The 24,403-nt window shown below is 39.2% G+C and overlaps 1 protein-coding gene across 2 annotated transcripts in view; it reads left to right on the top strand.

Annotated features, from left to right (window-relative positions):
* Positions 1-24,403, top strand: part of uvssa (UV-stimulated scaffold protein A) — a 255,985-nt gene that overhangs the window by 89,283 nt on the left and 142,299 nt on the right. For both annotated transcript variants that reach the window (XM_063047029.1, XM_063047028.1), the window contains 2 exons: positions 1,483-1,594; positions 10,929-11,118. In XM_063047029.1, the coding sequence (XP_062903099.1) occupies positions 1,483-1,594; positions 10,929-11,118 (302 nt within the window). The remainder of the gene's footprint in view (positions 1-1,482; positions 1,595-10,928; positions 11,119-24,403) is intronic.

The following is a 24,403-nucleotide window of genomic DNA, read 5'->3' as shown; positions in this document are numbered from 1 at the left end:
CTGTAAAGTGCACTAACTTCTTGACATTTGTTCCAGTCATTTTCAGTGATATGCTGAACATCTTTGTAATAGGTGTGTCCAAATTGAATATGTATTCAGCAGCTGCTACTATCTTGTTTGTATTGCTATATGTGCTAACTGAGCCTTTAAATTCCTCGTCCAAATTCATTGTTATTGTGAGCCTTGCCCTGTGAAACTCTAGAGTGTGTTATGCAACATGGAAAGAAATCGTTCTTGATTGTTTCTCGATTTTTTTTTCAATATTATCTCCTACTGACAGTGACTCTTGCTCTGAGTATGCATTCCAAGGAAAAGGCATATAAAGATGCAAATGACCTAAACAAGCTAGTGTAATGTATGGAGAGGAAAACAACATGACTGGAATGCTTTGGGTTGTAAAACTGGGTTTCTATGGGTGTGTTTTGCTTTGAAGTCAGGAGAGAAGACTCTGAAAAGGGAAAGCAATGATGAATTTATACAAAATATTGATTGGGTTTGCTAAACCAAGTTCATTCAATCCATAGAGAGTGCAGAGCAGTTTTATGGAGGTGATTGTATAGATGGGAAATAATGGCTACAAAGAAAGACTTTTTCACTTCTTTTGGCCCAGAGAGTTTATGCTTGCTGTCAGACGATTCTTATACTCCCACTTGTTTGCCTTCAGTCTATTGTCTCTTTTGTCCATCTCCTTGATTCTTTTTCCACCTTGAATCACCATTTTCCTTCACTGCTGCAGAGAAAGCATCCTATCTGGATGCATTGCAGCTTGATATGGCAACTGCTTTGCCTGTGACTTCAGAGAGTGGCGAGCACAGCTCAGTACATCACAGAATCCAGCCTTCCCTCCATGGACTCTGTCGTTACTTCTTGCTGCCTCAGTAAATCAGCTAGCTTAATCAAAGACCCCACCCCATCCCAGACATTCTCTCTTCTCCCCTCTCCCCTCTCCCATCAGGCAGAAGATACAAAAGCCTGGAAGTACATACCACCAGGCCCAAGAACGGCTTCCACCCCACGATAAGGTTAACTCTCGATTTTATAATCTGCCTCGTTATGATCTTGTACATTATTGTCTACCTGCACTGCACTTTCTCCGTAGCTCTTTATTCTGCATTCTGTATTGTTTTACCGTCATATTATCTCAATGCACTGTGTAATGATATTATTTGTATGCAGAGTCTGCAAGACATGCTTTTCACTGTACATCAGTTCATGTGATAATATGTCCTGTGCACAGGACCTAAATATCTCCTTTTGTCAAAATTCGATTGTTGACATTTGGCTGTTTTATTTTGTTAGAGAGGCAAATAAACACAAGTTGGAGATGTATTGGCAAATGGTCCGACAGAAATTCCACAAGTGCTATTGCCCGAAATGATGAGCTTCTTGTAAAACCCACCAGTGAACAGGATGCTTTTCTTTTTCTGCTCTGCAGCGTGGTTTGTTCATTATTTGTCTTGTCTTGATTAAACACAAACACAGTGCCCTTTCCATGGAAAGATTATCTCCAGGGACGCACAAGGAAATCCTGTAAATCCAGAAGATATTCAAAGGCTGAAGCAAGAAGAAGAGAAAAAGCAAAAAGAGAAAGCTGGTATGATGTGATTTTGATTATTTTACGTGTTAATATATGCTCAAAGTAAATTTATTATCAAAGTACATATATGTCACTATATACAACTGTGTGATTCATTGTCTTACAGGCATACTCATAACCATAGAATACTAGCCATAACAGAATCATTGAAAGACTGCACCAGTGTGCAAAAGACAACAAACTGTGTAAATACTGAAAGAAAGAAATTATAATATTAAATAAATAAGCAGTAAGTATTGAGAACATGAGATGAAGAGTCTTTGAAAGTGAGTCTGTTGGTTTGGGAACATTTCACTGATGGAACAAGTGAAATTGAGTGAAATTATCCCTTTTGGTTCAATAGCCTGATGTTCCAGAACTTGGTGGTGTGAGTCTTGATGCTCCTGTACCACCACCAGCAGTGAGAAGCGATCACATCCTGGGTGCTGGCGACTCAGTGCTGCTTTCCTGTGAGTTTTGTGCAGCTGTACACAGTGGTGGGGGAGGGCTAAACCCGTGACGGACTGGGCCATGTCCACTACCTTTCGTAGGGTTTTCTATTCAATGACATTGGTGCTTCCATACCAGGCTGTAATGCAGCCAGTCACTACGCCTTCCACCACACATTTGTAGAAGTTTGTCAAAGTTTATGATGTCACGCCGTTTCTTTGCAAACTCCAAATGAAGTAGAGGCACTGCCGTACTTTCTTCATAATTGCCCTTGCGTGCTGGGCTCACGACAGGTCATCTGAAATAATAACACCCTCTCCATGTTATCATAAAAAGGTCATTTTTTAATATTAGGCATGCGTGAATTTAGACCATTTGGAGCATTCTGTTGCACATATAATTCTGTTATCAATAGTTCAAAGTACAACAGGAAGAATACATCTCTGTGAACGTGGAAGGAATTCAACCAAGTTACTTAAGCATGACGCTGTATAACAGGTCTTTCTATTTTTTGAATTCTATCATTACCATCTCCTGTCGTGGCTAATCATGACATCCTTTGTTTATTTTACCAACACACAGCAGAAGCAAAAAACATGATTTGGTAATATTCATTCAGTGGCCGCTTTATTAGGTACCTCCTGTACCTAATAAAGTGGCCACTGAGTGCGTAGGTTCGTGGCCTTTTGCAGGTGTATCCACTTCAAGGTTCGACATGTTGTGCATTCAGGGATACTCTTCTGCACATCACTGTTGTAACATGTGGTATTTGATTTACTGTCAGCTTCCTGTCAGCTTGAACCAGTCTAGCCATTCTCCTCTGATCTCTCTCATTAACAAGGCACATTTACTTTACACTTTATTGTCGCCAAACAATTGATACTAGAACGTACAATCATCACAGCGATATTTGATTCTGCGCTTCCCGCTCCCTGGATTACAAATCGATAGTAAATATTAAAAATTTAAATTATAAATCATAAATAGAAAATAGAAAAACGGAAAGTAAGGTAGTGCAAAAAAACCGAGAGGCAGGTCCGGATATTTGGAGGGTACGGCCCAGATGCGGGTCAGGATCCGTTCAGCAGTCTTATCACAGTTGGAAAGAAGCTGTTCCCAAATCTGGCTGTACGAGTCTTCAAGCTCCTGAGACTACTCCCGGAGGGAAGAGGGATGAAAAGTGTGTTGGCTGGGTGGGTCGTGTCCTTGATTATCCTGGCAGCACTGCTCCGACAGCGTGCGGTGTAAAGTGAGTTTGCCTGCTGAAATGCCACTCACTGGATGCGTTTTTTGTTTCTGACATCATTCTCTATAAACTCTAGAAACTGTTGTGCATGAAAATCCCAGGAGATCAACAGTTTCTGCGATACTCAAACCACTAGCACTAACAGTCATTCCATGGTCAAAGGCACTTAGATCACATCTCTGGGACAACACACACACAGTGTTGGAGGAATTCAGCAGGTTAGGCAGCATCTATAGAAATGAATGAACAGCTGATGTTTCAGGCCGAGACCCTCCATCAGGACTGGAAAGGAAAGGGAGAAGTCAGAGTAAGAAGGTGGGGGGAGGGGAGGAAAAAGTACAAGGTGGCAGGTGATAGGTGAAACCGGGATGGGAGAGGGGTGAAGTAAAGAGGGGTGAAGTTGATTGGTGAAAGAGATAAAGGGCTGGAGGAGGGGGAATCTGACAGGAGAGGACAGAAGGCCATGGAAGAAAGGGAAGGAGGACGAGCACAAATGGGCAAGTAAGGAGATAGGAAAGAAAGGAAAAAGGAATGGGGAAAGGTGAAGGAGATGGGGGGGGGTGACGATTGCCAGAAGTTTGAGAAATTGATGTTCACGCCATCAGGTTGGAGGCTACCCAGACGGAATATAAGGTGTTGCTCCTCCACCCTGAGAGTGGCCTCATCAGGGCAGTAGAGGAGGCTGTGGACTGACATGCTTAATGGGAATGGGAAGTAGAATTAAAATGGGTGTCTACTGGGAGATCTTGCTTTTTCTGCCAGATGGAGTGTATGTACTCAGTGAAGTGGTCTCCTAATCTACGTTTGGTCTCACCCTGTATATCAGTGATTAGATCATTGCATTACTGAGCAGGTGTACCCAATAAAGTGGCCACTGAGCGTATATTGAGCATATAATACAAGTAAAGCAAATCTCTGTGTGAGATGTACACAGCTATAGATAAAAATTGGGGTTTTACGAGGAACAATGCTTAATTTGAAAATGATGGCTCTCGTTTTCAATTGTAAGCACACTGAGGTTTATTGTTTAATGTAGAGTCTGGCTGAGAGAGAGAGAGAGAGAAAATAACGTGTCTGTGAACATAAAATGAAAGGACTACATTTACATTGTACCTTTCTTGCCTTTGGGCTGCTAAATGTATTTCAGAGCCAGTAAATTGTGTAATGCTATTACAGTGCCTGCAACATGGGTCAGTTCCTGTCACTGTCTGTAAGGAGTTTGTATGTTCTCCCCGTGACCATGACCGGGAGGTTTCCTCCGGGTGCTCTGATTTCCACCTACATTCCAAAAATGTGCAAGGTATGAGGTTGATGGTCACATGGCTGTAATTGTGTGTCAGGACTTGTTGGGCTGTTACCGGGTTGTATTTAAATAAATTTTAAAAAGTGGTGCCTCTTTATGCAAAATAATACTAAGATATCAGTTGCTAAAATTTTATAAAGGTTTAGGTCAATTTTTGTTACAAAATAAAATACAAACCTTATCAGGTACAAAATGTGCTTGAAAGCTCACTTTGACTATCATGGTTGTTGCTGTGGCATTTATATGATTAAGCCTAGGCTTTTTGCCTAGCTTTTGGATTATCAGCAGACTCGGACTGAAAAGAAAAAGAATTTATTAGGGGATTACATTCCCTAATTTCCAGTTTTGTTTTTCAACTTTTGACCAGCAAAGCCTTTTCTAGGTGACGAATGCAAATTTATTATGGAAAAAAATGAGGTGCAACCTCCAACATGTTTTAAGCTTTTTGTAGGTATCACCTGTTAAACTAAAGTATTCACTTGATAAGTCAGTAGTGGAAGCCTAGACCCATCTATAAATATGTGGCACCTGTGCAAAAGGTCTTGCAACAAATGCATTAGAAATTAGTATTTTTTGCTTTTATTTCCTGTTCTGGCAGCTTAGTTTTCTTGTTGCCATCCCTTCACAATAAAACCTCACTTCTGTTTAAATTCAAAGCCCATACAAACCCCGAGGAATGCACCTATGGCATAGGGCCAGTATTTTCTGAAGTCTCGTGAATGTCTGAAGATTCCCCAGGCAAAAAAAAAACCTAGGTCCAATTATCCGGATGACCAAGCTTAAGTTTCTTTAGATTGCATTGCTTGTTGATTGCAAGAGCTTATTGATATTTGAAAATCTTTGTATTTAAAATAAATCAGAAATTCTGCAACATGGAGTGCAGTAATATTTACCAAAGCAGCTCTTGTATTTATGAACTTCAATTATGGAATGATTTTATTTATTTAGCGATTCAAGCCCTTCCAGCCCAACAAGCTGATGCTGCCCAGTTATACCCATGTGACCAATTAACCTACTCACCTGTATATCTTTTGAATGTAGGAAGAAACTGAAGCAGCAGGAGGAATCTCATGTGGTCTGTGGGAGAACGTACAAACTCCTTGGAGACAGTGGAAATTGGACCCGGGTTGTTGACTTTGTAATGTTGTTACACTAACCATTACACTAACGTGCCACCCAAATTAGTTCTACCCAATACAATAAATGCTAAATAGGCAGGCTGTTTCATAAGGATTCTTAAATTTCGTGTTACATGAGGAAAGCAATTTGACTCATACTATACTCCCAACAGCTCCTGGCGTAGGTATGAGGTCACTCCATAAAATAACTATCTCCATTGGACAGCCTGAATTCTAAAATCATGATGGTCTCATTGAACAGCATTGCATAATTCAGCAAGATATTTGGAAAGAATCATTGCCTGCACTGCTGGAGACTGCAAATGACTTCTATTAATTTATATATTTCAGTCTTGCCTTCTGCTGTGCTTAAACCAAAATATTGATGCTTCATATTTTCTCAATAATCCCTAAAATATCAGTATCTTAAAAAGAAGATGGAGAGGAATAATTTGAGAGGAACATTTCAGCAGCCAAATTTTGGACATTTTTACTTTTTTCTTTTACCCCTAAAATAGATTGTTACAACTGTGCCATTCTGCAATACCAATACACTTCACAGTATATATTTAGTTAACATTTCCCTGTATATCTATGCCTCAGATAAATGAACAAGAAAAACACTTAAACAAAATAATGTTTGGATTTCTACCAGAGAATCTAGAAATATTATATTCTGTTGTTATTTTTGACATATTTTTGGCTTTGGGATGTATTTGCTATTGATGTTTGTTAAAGCTAAACATCAAATAATTTCAGTCTTTTGCAATGCACATTTTTAGATTTTTGATTTGCAGTTCTAAAAATTGTCCACTTAAAACCAAGTTGATGGTCATGCACGTAATCTGTGATCCTCGCTGTGGCTGCCCGACTGCCTCCAGGTGGCTTTGAATCAGGAATTTAGTCGGAATTCAGCAGTTCGAAGTGTTCAGTGTTCCATTTTAAAATAGATTGAATCCCAAATACTGTTTGACACAGTGAATGAACTTAGACATAACAGTATTACAATCTATTTGGGAATGACAGCAGAAAATGTGCGTAGAATAGTTGTGCTTCCTCTAGTCTGATCCTTTCTAAATCTCTTGACTCTGTCCCTGTTTGCAGTGTTTACATAAAGCCTTAAATGTAATGCAAATACTCCAAGTAATGATGATTTAGGTGTTGATTCTCTGAATCAATGATAAAGCACAACGACCTACAAATCTGAAGCTTTCATCCTTTTCAGTGGTTCGCACATAGGAGCAAATTAAGTACCTATTTTTTGTGTCAGTACTCAAGAATATCTGGTCTTTCAACCTTTAGTGACTTGTTAACAAACAGGTATGAGGACAACGGCGGGAAGGCAGGCCTCTGGCCAGTCAGATGTGAAATAGCATCGCTTTACTAACTACAGTATTGATTTTTCTTCTCAAACTGTGTAATTTTTTTTCACCATCAGTAAAGTCAGCAACACTATATGAAGAGCTTTAGGGTCCATCAAGGCTCTAAAGACTGTTCTTCCTTGGCACACTATTGATTTCTTTTCAAAGGCTTTTAAATTGGTCTTTCATTTTGTTGAAATGCTCATTTCATACTGACTGGGCCCCAGTATTTTTTGCCATATTTATACAAGCGTCCCATTCATGGGACTCTAAGCTGGTACTGCCTTGTTGTTATTGGAAGGGCTTGTGCCTAACTGCTTTATTTTGGTCTTAATCATGGATTAATGGTTTCACTTTTTGACTTGTGTCACTTTGTATTTAATCTCTTTCAAGGTTAAATAAATCTTTTGGAACAACTTTCTTCATGGACCCCTCACTTTCTCTCCCCCTTTATCTCACTGCAGTCCATTTGTAGAAGACATTTAGTGCTGATTTAAACCTGCAGGAATCATAGTATCTATCCAAGTGCAGACTGTAAGTGGAACAATATCAGGTCATTCCTTTCTTTCTGAAATCTAAGGAGCAGATTTTTTGGTGAGCTGCAAAGAGACTGGGTTCTTTGCTCATTTGAAGGAAGCTCAAATATTTATTGAGTTCCATGATATCAGTTTCACTCATTCTTTCATGATTTTCAACCTGGTGCTTTAAAAGAGCTGCTCAATTTAGTCCTTCAGCATTCTTCCCAAAACCCTGCATTCATTTAAAATACCATTCGAAAGTTCCCATGGAATATGTTCAGTCCGGGCCTTTTGAGGTCTTGTCATAATAAAAATAAATAGTCCCACTGTTACAACAATTATCTTGAATCTAAGACTTCTGGTTATCAGCCCACTGCCAAAGGAAGATTTCCTTTGCTCCCTCATAGTTTCTCAGCTTGAAGAACAATGTCAGCCTGTTCAACCCCTATGCATTACTGAAGTCATTCCGCTTTGATATCATCATGGTAAACATCCTCAGTTTATCTCCAGGTCTCATTATCCTAGCCAGATTATTGCTTAAAAGCTGGCAACAGAAAACTAATAGATTCCTTCACTCAACTGATTCTGGGTTGGTACTCCTCCCTTTTCCAATTTATGTTGTAATATTTCTCCTTTCTCTGCCACTACTTTCCTTAACAGTTACTACTACCACCCCATTAATCCCTCCCCTCCTCACCTCCCAACAATATTGGCACACTCCTTCTGTCTGGTTCTTGATTAATCCTGGCATGTGTGTTCTGCCTCCGATCCGAAATATTGCAACCAGTTTCTAGCTCTCAATAGCCTGACAGTTTTCACAGACAGTACTGCTAGCCCAGCTCTGCTTCAGTACTGGGTCTCTGGATTAGGCATCTGGAGAACTACTTGCGACTGATGCCTCACTGCGTGATTCGAGAGAATAAAGAGCCAGCAAAGTTGGCTCTCCCCATCCAGACCAGATAGGTATGGGACTGCAGGCAGCCAGATGGGCCTCATTCTCTTCTAGGACTGTTAACTCAGCAAACTGAAGCACATCAAATCATCAAATCCAAAAACTCTTTCTCTGCACTGGAAAGGACAATGTCTTCTTATGCATCCAGAATTTTTATCAAATATCTGAGTAATGGATACAGGCCAATCCATCATAGGTAAAGCCCTCCCCACAAATGCGCACATCTCCAATGAGCACTGCCACAGGAAAGCAGCATCCCATCATCAGGGACCCCACCATCCAGGGCATGTTCTCTTCTCACTGCTGCCATCAGGAAAGAGGTCCCACGCCATCAGATTACCCTTCAATGATCAGGCTCCTGAACCAGTGTGGATAACGTCACTCACCATAGAACTGAACTGATATCACAACCTAAGGATTCGTTTTCAAGGGCTCCACAACTCATCTCAGTATTATTTATTTATTTGTTTTTGTTTGTATTTTCACAGTTTAGTCATCTGGTTGGTTGGTTGTCAGCCTTTGTGTGTAGTTTTTCATTGATTCTATTAAACCATGAGATTCTATTTGTATTTCTTTGTTCTTCTGTGAAGGAATGCCTGCAAGAAAATGAATCTCAGGGTAGTATATGGTGACGTATATCTACTTTGCTAATAAATTTACTTTGAGCTTTGAGTCTCCAACATCATGCTAATAGTCAAGATATTTAGTAGAATGCTCTGCATAAATCTGATACTGACCATGGCAATCATCTTGCGTGTGGTGACACAATGGTCCGCAGAGGCTGGAATCTGGAGCAACAAGTAAGCGGTGGGAAGAACCGAGCTGGTTGAGCAGTGTCTGTGAAGACAAAGGGATGTATGTTGACACAGGATCCCGCTTCTGTCTTGTCCTGATGCAGGATCTGGGCTTGAAATCAGTTTGCTTCCACAGATGCTGCTTGGCCCACTGGTTTCTTCCAGCAGGTTATCTTAGATCGTTTTTGTGGCCCTGGCTTCTTATGAAATCCCCAACTTAAATGTAGTCACGTTTCAACAATAGCAGCGTCTGTGCTTACTTGAACCACAGATCCTGTGTTATACATGAACCAAATTGTTTACACGTTATTCAATTAATTGTTAATGATACAATCTTTTAATTATTGTTTTCGCTTGATGTAAATTATGAGAAAGGTCATCCACTCTAAGTTCTGTTTCTGCCTCATTTTGAACCTGCATTACATAATAAATTTACTTAATGCGTTCAAACTATGTCACTATGTCTGATACAATGTTGAACCGCTTGAAAATGAATGATGTTTTAGAGCAGGGGTTCCCAACCTTTTTTAATGTCGTGGACCAATACCATTGTACAAGGTGTTGGCGGACCCCCCCCCCCTCCCAGTTAGGAACCTCCTGTTTTAGAGCAATATAAAAATTCCTGTTTATAAGTGTAATTACAACCCAAAGTTCATTTTCGAAGTACAAGCATTTATTTTGACTTGAGGTATATGAAGATGGGAGTCATACTTGAATCAGGGTTGAAATATTCTGCCTGTTTTATTCCCATATAAACCCTATTTGTGACAAATGTCATTCTGAGGTGGCTTCTTTAACTCATATGTTTTGGTCCTGTCCTCTCTTGGAAAAATATTCGAAAGATATTTTTGATATTATCTCAACAGTTCTATGTTTTGATTTACAACCCCATCCTATTACGGCAATTTTTGGATTGCCAGTGGTAGAACATAGATCTTTGTTGTCTTCAGCCTGTCGGATGATAGCATTTGTTACTTTAATGGCCAGAAGATCCATTTTATTGAACTGGAAGGAAACCAATCCTCCTACTACATTCCAGTGGTTTTCCCAAACTATATTAAGTTTAAATTTAGAAAAAATTAGAAGTGATATTTTTGATCCTTCGGTTAAATTTGAAGAAACTTGGAAACCTTTTATGCAACATTTTCATATGATGTAATTTGACCTTTCTGAATCCTTCTTTAATGACTTAAGATATATGAATAGAGGAGCAGAGTTGATGATATTACTGAACATGTTCGACTTAAGGTATTGGTCTAGCCTTGTTTTGTTCTGTTTACTTTTTTGGGATTAAGTGTTTGGTTTTTTTTTCTTTTTGGGGAGGGTTCTTTGTTTATATATTTTTTCTTTTTATTTCTTTATGACTAATTTTATCATGAGTTTGGAAGTCTATTATACCTATGTTATTTGAAATTTTTTCGGTATATGTTTATTAGTAATAAGATTATTCCAATCTCTCTGTATTAACATTGTTATTGTGTTTATAATTTTGAAAATTAATTAAGAGATTTAAAAAGAAAGAAAAGAAGTATTCTGGAAGGGAGCTTTAAAAAAGGAGCAAGTATCATTTCTAGTCTTGTTGGAAATTTATGATGTTCCTTCCTTGGCAGACTGGCGGGATCCAGAATTGATGCGTGACATTGAAGCTGCCACAGGAGCAGACCTTGGCTCCTCAAGATGTGAACAAAAAGGAAAAGGGAAAAAAGGAAAAGGAAAAAAGAAGAAATATCCGAACCTCACTGACTTAAACCAGGAGAATAATACAACTCGGTCAAGGCTGGAGAAGCGAGTGTTCAACAAGTAAGGACTTGATCCAGTGTTTTTTTTTATCCTGCTTTTCAAAGTGCTTCTGTTTCTGTTCTGTTCTGTCAGTGGAAATGGTGCTTTTGATAAAACTGCAAATGTAGTAACAATCTCTTTTCCACCATATCTGAAATGCCAGTTTAATGGATACAAATTTTGGAAGACCATGTACAGAAACAGAATCAGGTTTAATATCATTGGCATAAAGTTTGTCATTTTGCGGCAGCAGTACTTTGCAATATATAATGATTTTAAAAAACTACTATAAATTACAATAAGAAATATATATTTAAAAAATCAAGTTAAATTAAATTTTGGAAGACCAAGTACAGAATTTAGCACAAGCTCCTAAAGGTGAATTGCTTATAAAGTCATAGAACACCACAGCATAGAAATTGGTCCTTCAGCCCATCTAGTCCATGTCGAGCTATTAATCTGCCTAGTCCCATCCACCTGCACTCAGCCCATCGCCTTCTATCCATGTACTTATCCAAATTTCTCTTAAATATTGAGATCAAACCTACATCCTCCACTACTTCTGGCAGCTTTTTCCACACTCTCGTCATCCTCTGAATGAAGAAGTTCCCGCTCATGTCCCCCTTAAACATTTCACTTTTCACCCTTAACCCATGACTTCTAGTTCAAGTCTCACCCAACTTTAATGGAAAAACCTGTTTCATTTACCTCTCATAATTTTGCATACCTCTATCAAATCTCCCTTCATTCTCTTGCACTCTAGGAAATAAAGACCTAACCTGTTCATCCTTTCCCTATAACTCAGGTCCTCAAGTCCGAACAACATTATTATAAATTTTCTGTGCACTCTTTCAATCTGATTGATATCTTTCCTGTAGGTACATGTCCAAAACTGCACATAATACTCCAAGTGAAGCCTCATTAACGTCTTAAAAGATCTTAATACAACAATCCAACTCCAGTACTCTATTTTGATTTATGAAGGCCAACGTGCTAAAAGCTCTCTTTACGACCCTATGTATCTACCTGTGACATCACTTTCAAGGAATTCTAGATCTGTATTCGCGTATCTCTGTTCTATAGCAGTCACCAGTTCTCTACCGCTCACCGTATAAGCACGTAAAATATAGGAGCAGAATTAGGCCATTTGGCCCATCGAGTCCGCTCCGCAATAAGTCCAGTGCTTTTCTTATCCCCCTTTTCAAAGTGCTTCTGTTCCTGTTATTTAAGCAAGCAAGTTAATTTGTATAGCACTTTACAAACACAAGGCAGTTCAAAGTTCTTTACATCGAACAAGATAGAAAAATCAAACATCAAATTTCAGGCAGTATATATAAGATATGATAAGTTAAAGTGCAAGAGATTCTAATTAAAAGCTACAGCAAAAAGAAAAGTGTTAAGCCTTGACTTAAAAAAGCTTAAATTTGGGGCAGACTTCAGAACCTCTGGAAGGTAAGTCCCATCCTGGTTGTCCTCCCAAAGTGCAACACCTCACGTTTGTCTGCATTAAATTTCATTTCAAGTTCAAGTTTATTGTTATCTGACTGTACATAGGCAACCAAATGAAACGGTGTTCCTCTGGACCGCGGTGCACCCACATAACTTTTCTTTATTGTTATTTCTATTCTCCTGAAATATTCCAGTCAGCAGCCAGCTAACATGTTACAGGTTGTGCACAGTCATGGTTGGGGCAGTGCCCTTTATCCTTTTCAGTTCAAGTTTATTGTCATCTGACTTTACAAACAACCAAATGAAACAACGTTCCTTCGGAATATGGTGTACTCATAAAACATAACGTCACACACAGCACATGAAATAGAGTATTACCACAAATAAGCTATTAAGATATAATTTAAAGTACATGTAGTGCGCGGCACAGGTAACCAGTAAACAGTTCACTGTCCTAGTGATGAGACCTTGGTGGTCTCGATATTCATTAGTCTCATAAATTACGGGAAGAAGCTGCTTCAATCTGGCAATCCTACTCCCGATGCTTCTGTAGTTCTCTCCTGACAACAGTTGATGAAATGGTTTGTGGGATCTGCAGCAATGTTTTGGGCCCTACGTATCAAGTGCCCCCAGTAAATGTCACAAATGGTGGGGTGGTGGGGGGGAGACCCTGGTGATCCTCTCAATAATTTTTTACTATCCTCTGTAGGGTCTTGTGGTCTGATTCCTTGCAACTTCCATATCACGCAGTGATACAGCTAGACTGGACAATCTCGATGCTGTTCCTGTAGAAAGTTGATAAGGGAGCCTTGCATGCGTCAATCTCCTCAGAAATCAGAATCTGTGATAATCTTATTTTCACTGGCACGTGTCATGAAATTTGTTAACTTAGCAGCAGCTGTACACGTTCGTAAATATTAATGTGAAGATTGTAGGTAACGCCTTCCTGTATATACTCCAGACTGTGCTTCAAAGTGCTGTGTCCTGCATTGCTGAGGTGGCACCTTATGACCGGGTCCTGATCTGCCTGTAAACTGGTTTGACTTGTTTAACCAGTGGTCTTTGTGCAGGGATTAGCAAAATGGATATGTGCTCTGTGTACTCAAGGCCCCACAAGCGTTGGTATAGACCAGTGTTGTGTGAAATCAGGTTTGCGGGTTCAGTGAGTACGGACAGAAGATGCTCACTACCTGTAAGTAAGTTAACCATTTATTTACAAGACAAGACGAACATTAAACATTCAGTAAACCATTCAAGTACACCCAGTTACAAATACTTAGCTAAGGTGTGCACTCGGGCCCTCTCTTACCACAGCACACTTCCACTGTTAGCATGGTACCATTCGCAAATCGTCCACGGTGACTTAGAGAGCAAAAGAGAGCACGTGCTTTCAGCGCACTAGATTTGTACTCTATAGGCACGGTGATGTCAACAGCTAAATGGCAGCTAGTGGGTTTGTTGGGGGGGCGCTGCAATGCTCCTTAAACGGGCCAATTCCTAGCTAGCACGAAATAGCGGCTTTCAGTGAACAGATTGTGTGAGCAGGACTGGGACAGAACCATTACATTTGTGCACCATGAGGAACTAATCACTCTGCCTTTGAAACACTCAATAGTCCTATCTTGGTGGTGAATCGTGAAGCCAGCGAGCTGTAATACTATGTCCAGAATGGCAGGGGATGTCCAAGACTCTGTGTCCAAGACAATAAAACACAACAGTCCCTGATGCCCCTCTGGTACAGCAATCTTGCTCTGAAGTCTTTGATTTCATTTTCCAGAAACCATGTTTGTCAGCATAATAGTTGGTAGTGGAAGTCAGAACCCTCTTTTCATTCAATGAATTTTTAATCTAGCGTGGCATCCTCTGACCTAAATGAGCACTGCAGTTGTGACCGAGACTGCTGTCTGTGATTTGTCAATTTTGAGTAGCGATAGATTTTTTTTAAAACACCTTAAACAATGTTGCATACTGTATTGTCCATGGCTGTGGCAGTCTAAAACAGGAATGTGTGAAGATTTCCATTGGAACTGTTCGCCCAAGTTGCCCCCTTAATAGTGCCACCAGAAGGGCAAGAAGACAATGTTCTCGCCATCAGGTTGGAGGTTTCCCAGAAGGAATATGAGGTATTGCACCTCCAATCTGAGAGCGGCCTCATCCTGGTGGAAGAGGAGGCCATGGACCGACATGTCAGAATGGGAACGGGGGTAGGAATTTAAATAGTTGGTCACCAGGAAATCCTGCTTGTTGTGGATGGATTGGAGGTGCTTGACAAAGTGCACCCTCCCCAATCTACATTGTATCTCACCAATGTAGAAGAGGCAGCATTGGGAGTACTGGGTAGATTTAAAAAAAAATTATTAAGTGCAATCGTGAACAATAGCCAGATCAGAAATGCTGATCAAGTCAACTAGTTCCCAAAGAGAACTCTGATAGGCCAATCAGATGGTTCACTGCTGCTCAGCGATAGAACCCAAAAAAATCATATGTACAATTAAGAAACATTAAAAAATAGTAGAAATACTGGAGTCATGATGATCATGATGAAGTCTGCTGGAGAGAGACATTTATACACATGCTGTCCTCCATAATTCAAAGAGATTGAAGGATAAGGTTGCAGGGTGACAAAACGTGGCAAGAGCACTTGGAACTAAAAACTAATCCCTACCGGGAGAAAACAGCACCTGTTCTTTCTGCACTGTTCTCCAGCAGTTTAAGGACTAAGTCCAGCCATAACGTAACTCACAAGTGCTCTTGAATGTCAGGTATTAACCCTACCTACCAACAACCAAGCACCAAGCAATGCTTCAAACAGAAGCAAGATGCCCCAAACAGATTTGTAGGTGAAGTGTTGCCTCACGTGGTAGGACTGTTTGGGGATCTGAATGCCTCTGCTTCTTCTGCTTCTGCTTGGTACTGCGCAAGCACTGCCTGTTATAACGTGCAGTCGGTGTGAACGGCGTGGGAGATAAATTGTAAAGTAAGCTTTTTTGACTAGGTCCCCTAAATCGATTTGATTGAGTCTATCTTTTAAAAATATTAATGTCAGAAATACTGCGCAGGTCTGGCAGCAGAAGATTCCACTCTCTCGTTGATCTTGGGTAGAGGGAGTACTGGTAGGAAATCTTATTGAATGAAGGAGTTTCCAAAATGTGAGGTCCAGTTTGCTGTCGAGTTGAACTGACCCTGTGACGAATTTGGATGTTTGTTGGAGTGATGTTGTGAACTTCTTTGAAAATGAAAATTAATTGTACTTTAATACGTCGGTTTTCAAGTGGTTCCCATTGAAGGTTAGAGAGCATGTTGGTGACACTGGATTTCCTGCTGTAATCGTTTAACACAAAGCGAGCAGCACAACGTTGGATTTTTTCGATGGACTTCTTATTGTTAGCTTGATGGGGATCCTATATGGCCGTGCAGTGCTCAAGCTTTGGACGGACGAGTGTCTTGTATACCATGTCCTTGACAGATTTACTACATGAGTGGAGGTTTCTTCTCAGGATACCCAGCATTTTATTTGCTTTGGCTGTAATCGGATTGATGTGGCATGCCCAGTTAAGATCCTTGCTAATTTCAACACCAAGATCTGGGTGGTGGGTGACTGTTTCAAGAATCTGTCCATTCATGTCATGTGTCGCGTTGATTGGCTTAACTTGGTGACTGACATGCATAGAATAACATTTAGATGAGTTGAAGGACGTTTGCCATTGAGACTCCCATTGACATAATGAATAAATGTCGTTTTGCAGCAGCTGAGCATCTTGGTCATTTTTTCTCTCATAATAGATTATGCAGTCATCTGCAAAAAGTCTGACTTTGGACTTGACTATATTTGGCAAGTCGTTGATGTAAATGAGAAAAAGTAAGGGTCCCAACACGGTCCCCGGGGCACTCCGGATGTTAGTGGAGATTCAGGGGACTCTGCCCCCTCAAGAAGAAACACATGTTGCTGTCTGTTGGTAAGGCACATGTTTAACCAATGTAGAAGGCTGTTGTTAGTGCCCACATGTTCAAGCTTACCTAGCAATCTCTGGTGGGGGACTGTGTCAAATGCCTTACGGAAGTCAAGTATGATCAAGTCTGCTTGGCTTCTATTATCAAGGATCTTTGCTTAGTCATTGATCAACCCTGCAAGTTGCGTGTCACAAGATCTGCCCTGACGGAATCCATGTTGGTGGTGAGTAAGAGCATTTTGTCTGTCTAGATGGTCCATAATGTGACTGTGAATAATATGTTCAAGAATTTTACAAGGGATGGAAGTGAGTGAAACTGGTCTGTAATTTCCCGGGTTTGTACGCTGGCCCTTCTTACAAATTGGAATGATATTCGCTTTCGACCAATCGTCTTGTAATGTCCCATTATCAATAGACTTCTGGAATATCTTTTGCAAAACGGGAGCTAGACTGGAAGCACAACTCTTTAGAATCATAGCTGGTATTTGATCAGGTCCTGGTGCTTTCTTAGGCTGTAATTTCTCGAGAAGCTTTTTAACGCCTGTTACAGTTATAATGAGATCTGGCAAGTCTGGGGTATTGTGGGGGTCTGAAGTGGGGAGTTCATTCAAATTTTCCCTTGTAAACACAGAGCAGAGGTGAGGGAGGAGGTGAATGAGAGGTCTAGCATTTCTGCTTGCAGAGATGAGTGCCAGGAGGGAGATCAGTGGGGAATGATGAACGGACAAGGGAATCATGGAAGGGAGCGATCACTGAGAATGGGAGGGAGGTAAAGGTGTGTTAGGTGGTAGGGTCCCGAATTTGCAGAGAATGATGTGTTGGATGTGGAGGCTCTTGGGGTTCAAGGTAAGGACAAGAGGAACTCTATCCCTGTTAAGATGGCAGAAAGATGGAGGTAGTTTGGATATCACGAAAATGGAGGAGATGCAGGTGAGGACAGCATCAATGGAGGAGAAGGGGAAAGGCTGTTCTTTGAAGAAGGACATTTCTGATGTCCTAGAAAGGAAAGCCTCATCCTGGGAAAAGAGACCATAAGACATAAGAGTAGAATTAGGCTATTCAGTCCATCGAGTCTGTTCCGCCATTTCTCATTGATGATCTCTCAATGGACGCTGTCAGTGGTGCATCTGTAAAATTCAGTTCAGTTGGGAGTTGGGGAACCTCGCTTGCCTCAATCTTCTTGGGAAGTGGGGGCACTGCTGTCCTTTCTTATTCAGGGAGGTGATATTGAATAACCAGGTGATGTCTTCAGTGATGTGAATTCCCAGGAACTTAGAGGTTTAAGTGCACTGTGAGCCATATATGAGTATTGAATTTGAATATTGAATTTATTTAAATCTTACATCCATCCCACAACCTGTGGGAGTAAAAATCTCTGTGTTATGACTCTGTTGCAATGTACAGGCATGTGAATTTGTGAGTCTAATGGTTTGTAGAAAGAAGGTGTCCCATAGCCTGCTGGTCCTGGCTTTAATGCTGTTGTACCATTTGGCAGACGGAAGCAGCTGAAACAGTTTATAGTTGGGGTGACTGGTGTCCCTGATGATCTTCAAGTCCTTCTTTATTCACCTGCTGCTGTAAATGTCCTCAATGGAGGGCAGTTCACATCCACAGATGTGCTGGGATGACTGTACCACTTTCTGCAGTGCCCAGTGATCAGTTCCCATGCCAGGGGGTGATATAGACAATAGGTGCAGAAGTAGACCATTCGGCCCTTCGAGCCTGCACCGCCATTCTGAGATCATGGCTGATCATCTTTCTCTTTTTAAATCTTTTCATTGAATTAGTACACAAAAGGTAAACCATGTAGAAACTAATACACTGTTGCAATATAAATTTACAAGAGATATTAATACACAAAAAAAATTAGTACAACCAGTGCCGTTTAAATATAAAATAAGGTAATATAATGGTGTACTAATTTCCCATACATATCAATAAAAAGAAGAAAACACCCAAAAAAAACCCCACTGTGGAACTAATCTCAAAAGCAAAGCAAAGCAATGGGCTAACTAGGTATCAAGTAGACTTAAACAACTTAAAACAATCACGTCCTCAAACCCGACCTCCAATAAAAACAGTTAAAAAGCAAGAAGGGAATGTAAATATGGGCAAAGAGAAAAAAAAATTACATTAAATGAAAATGTTGAATAAAATATCTCCAGGTCTGTTCAAATTTAACTGAAGTATCATAAAGATTACTTCTGATTTTCTCCAAATTTAAACATAGTATCGTCTGAGAAAACTAAAAGAACGTAGTTGGGGCATTAATCTCCTTCCAATGTTGTAAAATACATCTTTTCGCCATTAAAGTAAGAAATGCAATCATTCTACGGGCTGAAGGGGAAAGATTACTGGAAATTTTAGGTAATCCAAAGATAGCAGTAATAGGATGGGGAGAAATATCTATATTCAATACCTTTGAGATAATATTAAAAATGTCTTTCCAAAAAGTTTCCAGAGTAGGACAGGACCAAAACATATGAGTTAAGGAGGCTATCTCCCCATGACATCTGTCACAAAGAGGGTTAATATGAGAATAAAAATGAGCTAATTTATCTTTAGACATATGTGCTCTATGAACAACTTTAAACTGAATTAGGGAATGTTTGGAACAGATAGAGGAAGTATTGACTAGTTGTAAACTATGCGCCCAGTCATCCGCCGAGATAATAAAGCCCAATTCCTTTTCCCAATCTGACCTAATCTTATCGAATGGAGCTTTCCTAAGTTTCATGATAGTATTATAAATAATAGCCGTTACACCTTTCTGACATGGGTTAAGGTTAATTATAGTATCTAAAATATATGTAGGAGGTAACGTCGGAAAGGAAGAGAGTATAGTACTTAGGAAATTTCTAACTCGGAGATATCTAAAAAAATGTATTCTTGGTAAGTTATATTTGTTAGATAGTTGTTCAAAAGACATAAGGGAGCCATCTAAAAATAAATCCAAAAGCTGTGATATACCATTAGTCTTCCAAATTTGAAAGGCACGGTCCGTGGAAGAGCGGGGAAAGAATATGTTGCCTAAAATAGGAATCGCAAGCCCAAATTGATTAAGATTGAAACATTTTCAGAATTGAAACCAAATACGTAAGGTATATTTAACTATCTGGTTACAAACCTGTTTATGGCGTTTCAAATCGAAAGTAAGAGGAGAACCTAAAATGGAGCCAAGTGCATAAGCTTGAGCAGATTGTAATTCCAATACTACCCACTTAGGAATGGATAGTGTATCTTGGTCAAGTAACCAAAATTTCATGTGTCGAATATTAATTGCCCAATAATAGAATCTAAAATTAGGTAATGCCAAACCTCCATCTCTCTTAGCTTTCTGTAGATGTATTCTACCCAGTCTCGGGTTTTTATTTTGCCAAATAAATGAAGAAATTTTAGAGTCAACTTTGTCAAAAAAGGATTTTGGAACAAAAATCGGTAGTGCCTGAAATACATATAAAAATTTTGGCAGAATAAACATCTTAACAGCATTAATACGACCAATCAAAGTTAAATAAAGTGGAGACCATTTAAATGAAAGTTGAGTAATGTGATCAATTAAGGGTAGGAAATTAGTCTTAAATAAATCCTTATGTTTACAGGTAATTTTAATCCCAAGGTATGAAAAATGGTTATTAACCAATTTAAACGGGAGGTTCTGGCATAGGGGAACTTGCTTATTAATCGGGAAAAATTCACTCTTACTGAGATTTAACTTATAACCTGGAAAAAGACTAAATTGTGCTAATAAATCTAAAGCAGCAGGAATAGATTTTTGAGGATTAGAAATATATAAAAGTAAGTCATCAGCATAAAGTGATACTTTATGAGACTTTAAACCACGAGTTATACCAATAATATTTGGGGATTCTCGAATAGCAATTGCAAGAGGTTCTAATGCAATATCAAATAATAAAGGACTAAGAGGACAACCTTGTCTGGTACCTTGAAAAAGAGGAAAAAGAGGTGAGTTTAAAGAGTTAGTACGAACTGAGGCCATAGGAGAATGATCCAGGATATAAATTTCGGGCTGAAATTAAACATTTCAAGCACCTTAAATAAGTAAGGCCATTGGACTCTGTCGAAGGCTTTTTCAGCGTCTAAGGAAATGACGCATTCAGGATCATTTTGTGATGGGGTATAGACAATGTTTAACAGTGCAGGAATATTATAAAAAGAGTAATGACCTTTAATAAAACCCGTTTGGTCTTCGGAGATAATATAAGGAAGTGCGTTTTCTAATCTGTTTGCTAATAATTTAGAAAAAATTTTAGAGTTAACATTTAATAAGGATATTGGTCTATAAGATGCACTTTGAGCAGGATCTTTATCCTTCTTTAATATTAAAGAGATCGATGCTCTATAAAAGGATTTGGGAAGTTTACCGAGTTTTAATGAGGCCTCCAGAACCCTGAATAACCAATGGATTAATAAGGAAGTAAAAAATTTATAAAATTCCGCGGTAAACCCATCAGGACCAGGAGCTTTCCCCGGGTTCATAGAAAGAAATAACATTCTTAATCTCATCAGTGGTAAAGCAAGTGTCTAACATAGAAGATATATCATGTGAAATGTTAGGGAAATCTAGGTTATCTAAAAAGTCATACATATGTCTTTAGAGTCTCATGGAGACTCTGATTGATATAAGGAGGAATAAAAGTCAAAAAAGGATTGATTAATCTCAGCTTGATCAAATATCAGTTGATCTTTTTGATTATAAATCTGATTAATTTGAAATTTAGTATAGTTAGTCTTCAACTGATTAGCCAACACCAACTTTGTCACTATGTATATAAAATTCGCTTCTTGTTTTCATTAATTGGTTTGCAATCGAGGACGAAAGTAATAAACTGTGTTCCATTTGAAGTTCAGTTCTTTGTTTATACAACTTCTCAGAGGGAGCTGTAGCATATTTCTTATCAATTTCCTTAATCTTGTCCACAATAACCAGCTCCTCCTCCTTCAACCTCTTCCTCAAAGCAGCAGAATACGAGATGATCTGACGACGAATATAAGCTTTAAAAGTATCCCAAAGGGTGTTCATGGATGTATCCTCTGTACAGTTAATTGTAAAAAAGAGATCAATCTGTTCATTCATAAAGTTAACAAAATCCGAGTCCTGAAGCAACAGCGAATTAAAACGCCATTGTCTATTATTTTGTGTATTGGCCAATATTTTAATAGAAAGCTTAAGTGGAGCATGATCCGAAATGGTTATAGAGTCATATTCACATTTAACCACTGAAGAAATAAGACGAGAGTCAATAAAAAAATAATCAATTCTTGAATAGGAATGATGAACGTGAAAAAAAAGAAAAATCTTTTTCCTGAGGATGCAAAAAACGTCAAATGTCCGTTGACCCAGAATCTGAGAGAAATGAATTAATCAAGGTTGCAGATTTATTGGGTAGAGTCCGTAAAGGAGCCGAACGGTCTAATAATGGGGATAAACAAGTATTAAGATCCCCACCCCAGATTAGTGAAAACTCATTCAAATTCGGGAACAAATTAAATAATGATTTATAAAATTCCGTACAGTCCATGTTGGGAGCATAGACGTTAACCAAAACTATCTTTTTATTAAAAAGTAAACCACTAACCAATAGAAATCTACCATTTGGATCAGAAATAATATCGTGTTGTACAAAAGTGATTGAGGGATCTATAAAAATAGAAACTCCTCGAATTTTAGCGTTGGAATTCGAATGGAAGTGTTGAACCTTCCAGAACTTAAAAAAACGTAATCTGTCCCCTCTCCGCACATGAGTCTCTTGTAAAAATAGAATATGTGTTTTAAGTCTCCGGAATACTTTAAAGACTTTTCCTTTTTATTGGATGGTTAAGACCGTTAGTATTCCAAGAGACAAAATTAATAGTAGGCTCCATAATCCCTAAAGTCAACCCTCAAATAAAGGAGGATTGACAATAGGTTCGACCCACGAACCCGGAAAGGGAACAGAATAAACAAGAGATAACGGGAAAGAGAACGCGACCAATACTTCGGTAATATAAGTAGCCCAAGAAGAAAGAAAAACTAAAAAGTGAAGCCCCCCACCCCTCCACCCCGTAACCCCAAAGCTAAATCTAAGATAGACCAGCCAGAAGGAAACGAGCACTAGAGCTACCCCCATGACTTCCGATAGACGCTCTTAAAAAAAAGTGTATATATAAAAAGATCAGCTGAACTTATAAAACAGTAAAGGAATAAAAAAAGTACTCCAATTAAAACGAAAATGATATAGTACAAAGAAAAAACAGGTACATATAAAGAAAACCGTTAACCTACAACAGACTGTATAATTAAACAAGAAAATGAAATATTAACATAGACTAGCCAAGAAAACTACAAAAAGTACATTTGAAAACTACAAAGTTTAAGGCCTCCAGGGATATACGTAAAATGATGCTGAGGTAATAGCCGCCCAGAATCTCCAGGGAAGAAGAAAGGAATGACGCAGTTTAAAAAAAAGAGTTTGGCAACCATATTAATTAAACCGAAAAAACCTTTTCTGCCCTCATATAAAGCAAAAAAAATTAAACCCAACAGATTAACTGCCTCTGATCAAACAGAGATGATTTAATAGTGCGATTAAGATGTTGAAGGCAAGAGTTGATCCAGGTAACTCTGGGCTTCCGATGGAGAGTCGAAAAGACAGGAAGACCCATCAGACAATCGAATCCTCAAATGTGTGGGATAAGGCAACACTGGTTTTAAATCCATCTTGTAGAATTCCGACATCACAGATCTGTAACGGACACGTTGATCACGAACCTGTTTTCTAAAATCTTCCACCAATCGAAAGCGAAGATTCGAGAAATCAATGTAACCTTTAGGACGAGAAAAGCGAAGCAGCTTCTCCTTGTCTTGAAAATAATGAAATTGTAAAATAACATGCCGAGGTTTATCTGACTTAGGCGAATATAATGGGACTCTGTGAGCCTGATCCAATAGTGGTGGTTGATCAGGAAATAAGGTGGGAAATGAATCTTTTAAAAGTTGAGAGAAAAACTTTATAGGGTCATCAGATTCAGCAGCTTCACGAATACCAATAATTGGAATGTTCTGTCGTCGCATTCTGCATTCTAAGTCAGAATTTTTAAAGGTCAGAAAGTCAAGTTTTTTCTTCATTACAGTAATTGTTTCTTCACTTTTCCCCATCTTGAGTTCATTTTGTTGCGTGGATACTTGGAGATTAGATATAGCAGTCTGATGTTCCGTGATAGATGTTTTCACTTTATCAATTTCATCGATAATTTTCTGCAGTTTAGTTGAAATTTCCGCACAAATCAGATCCGATATAGTAGTTGAAATTTCCACACGAATCAGCTCTGATATAGCTTGCATAGTTACCGCTGGTTCAATCGGAGGGCGGTTGGTAACTTTCGGTCTAACCGGAGGTTTGCAGTCTTTCCAGTTCTTAGACATAGCAGACCTTAAAAGCGTCCAAATATATAATAGCAATCTGCTGCAAGGTATGGTAAAAATCGTTGCCTTAAAAGTTAGCTTAAATGTAGCTGATAATAGGATAAAGCTCAGAGGTAATGGAGCGAGTCAAGAACACGACTTCACTCCATGAGCTGTACTGGAAGTCTCCCATGGCTGATCATCTACTATCAATACCCGGTTCCTGCCTTGTCCCCATAACCCTTGATTCCCCTATCCATAAGATACCTATCTAGCTCCTTCTTGAAAGCATCCAGAGAATTGGCCTCCACTGCCTTCTGAGGCAGTGCGTTCCACACCTCCACAACTCTCTGGGAGAAGAAGTTCCTCCTCAACTCTGTCCTAAATGATCTACCCCTTATTCTTAAACCACGCCCTCTGGTACTGGACTCTCCCAGCATCTGGAACATATTTCCTGCCTCTATCTTGTCCGATCCCTTAATAATCTTATATGTCTCAATCA

The sequence above is a fragment of the Mobula hypostoma genome, chromosome 4 (assembly GCF_963921235.1).
Source record: "Mobula hypostoma chromosome 4, sMobHyp1.1, whole genome shotgun sequence".
In the NCBI taxonomy this organism is placed as follows: Eukaryota; Metazoa; Chordata; class Chondrichthyes; order Myliobatiformes; family Myliobatidae; genus Mobula; species Mobula hypostoma.
The sequence above is the reverse complement of the archived record's forward strand: the minus strand, read 5'-3'. Positions and strand labels throughout refer to the sequence as shown.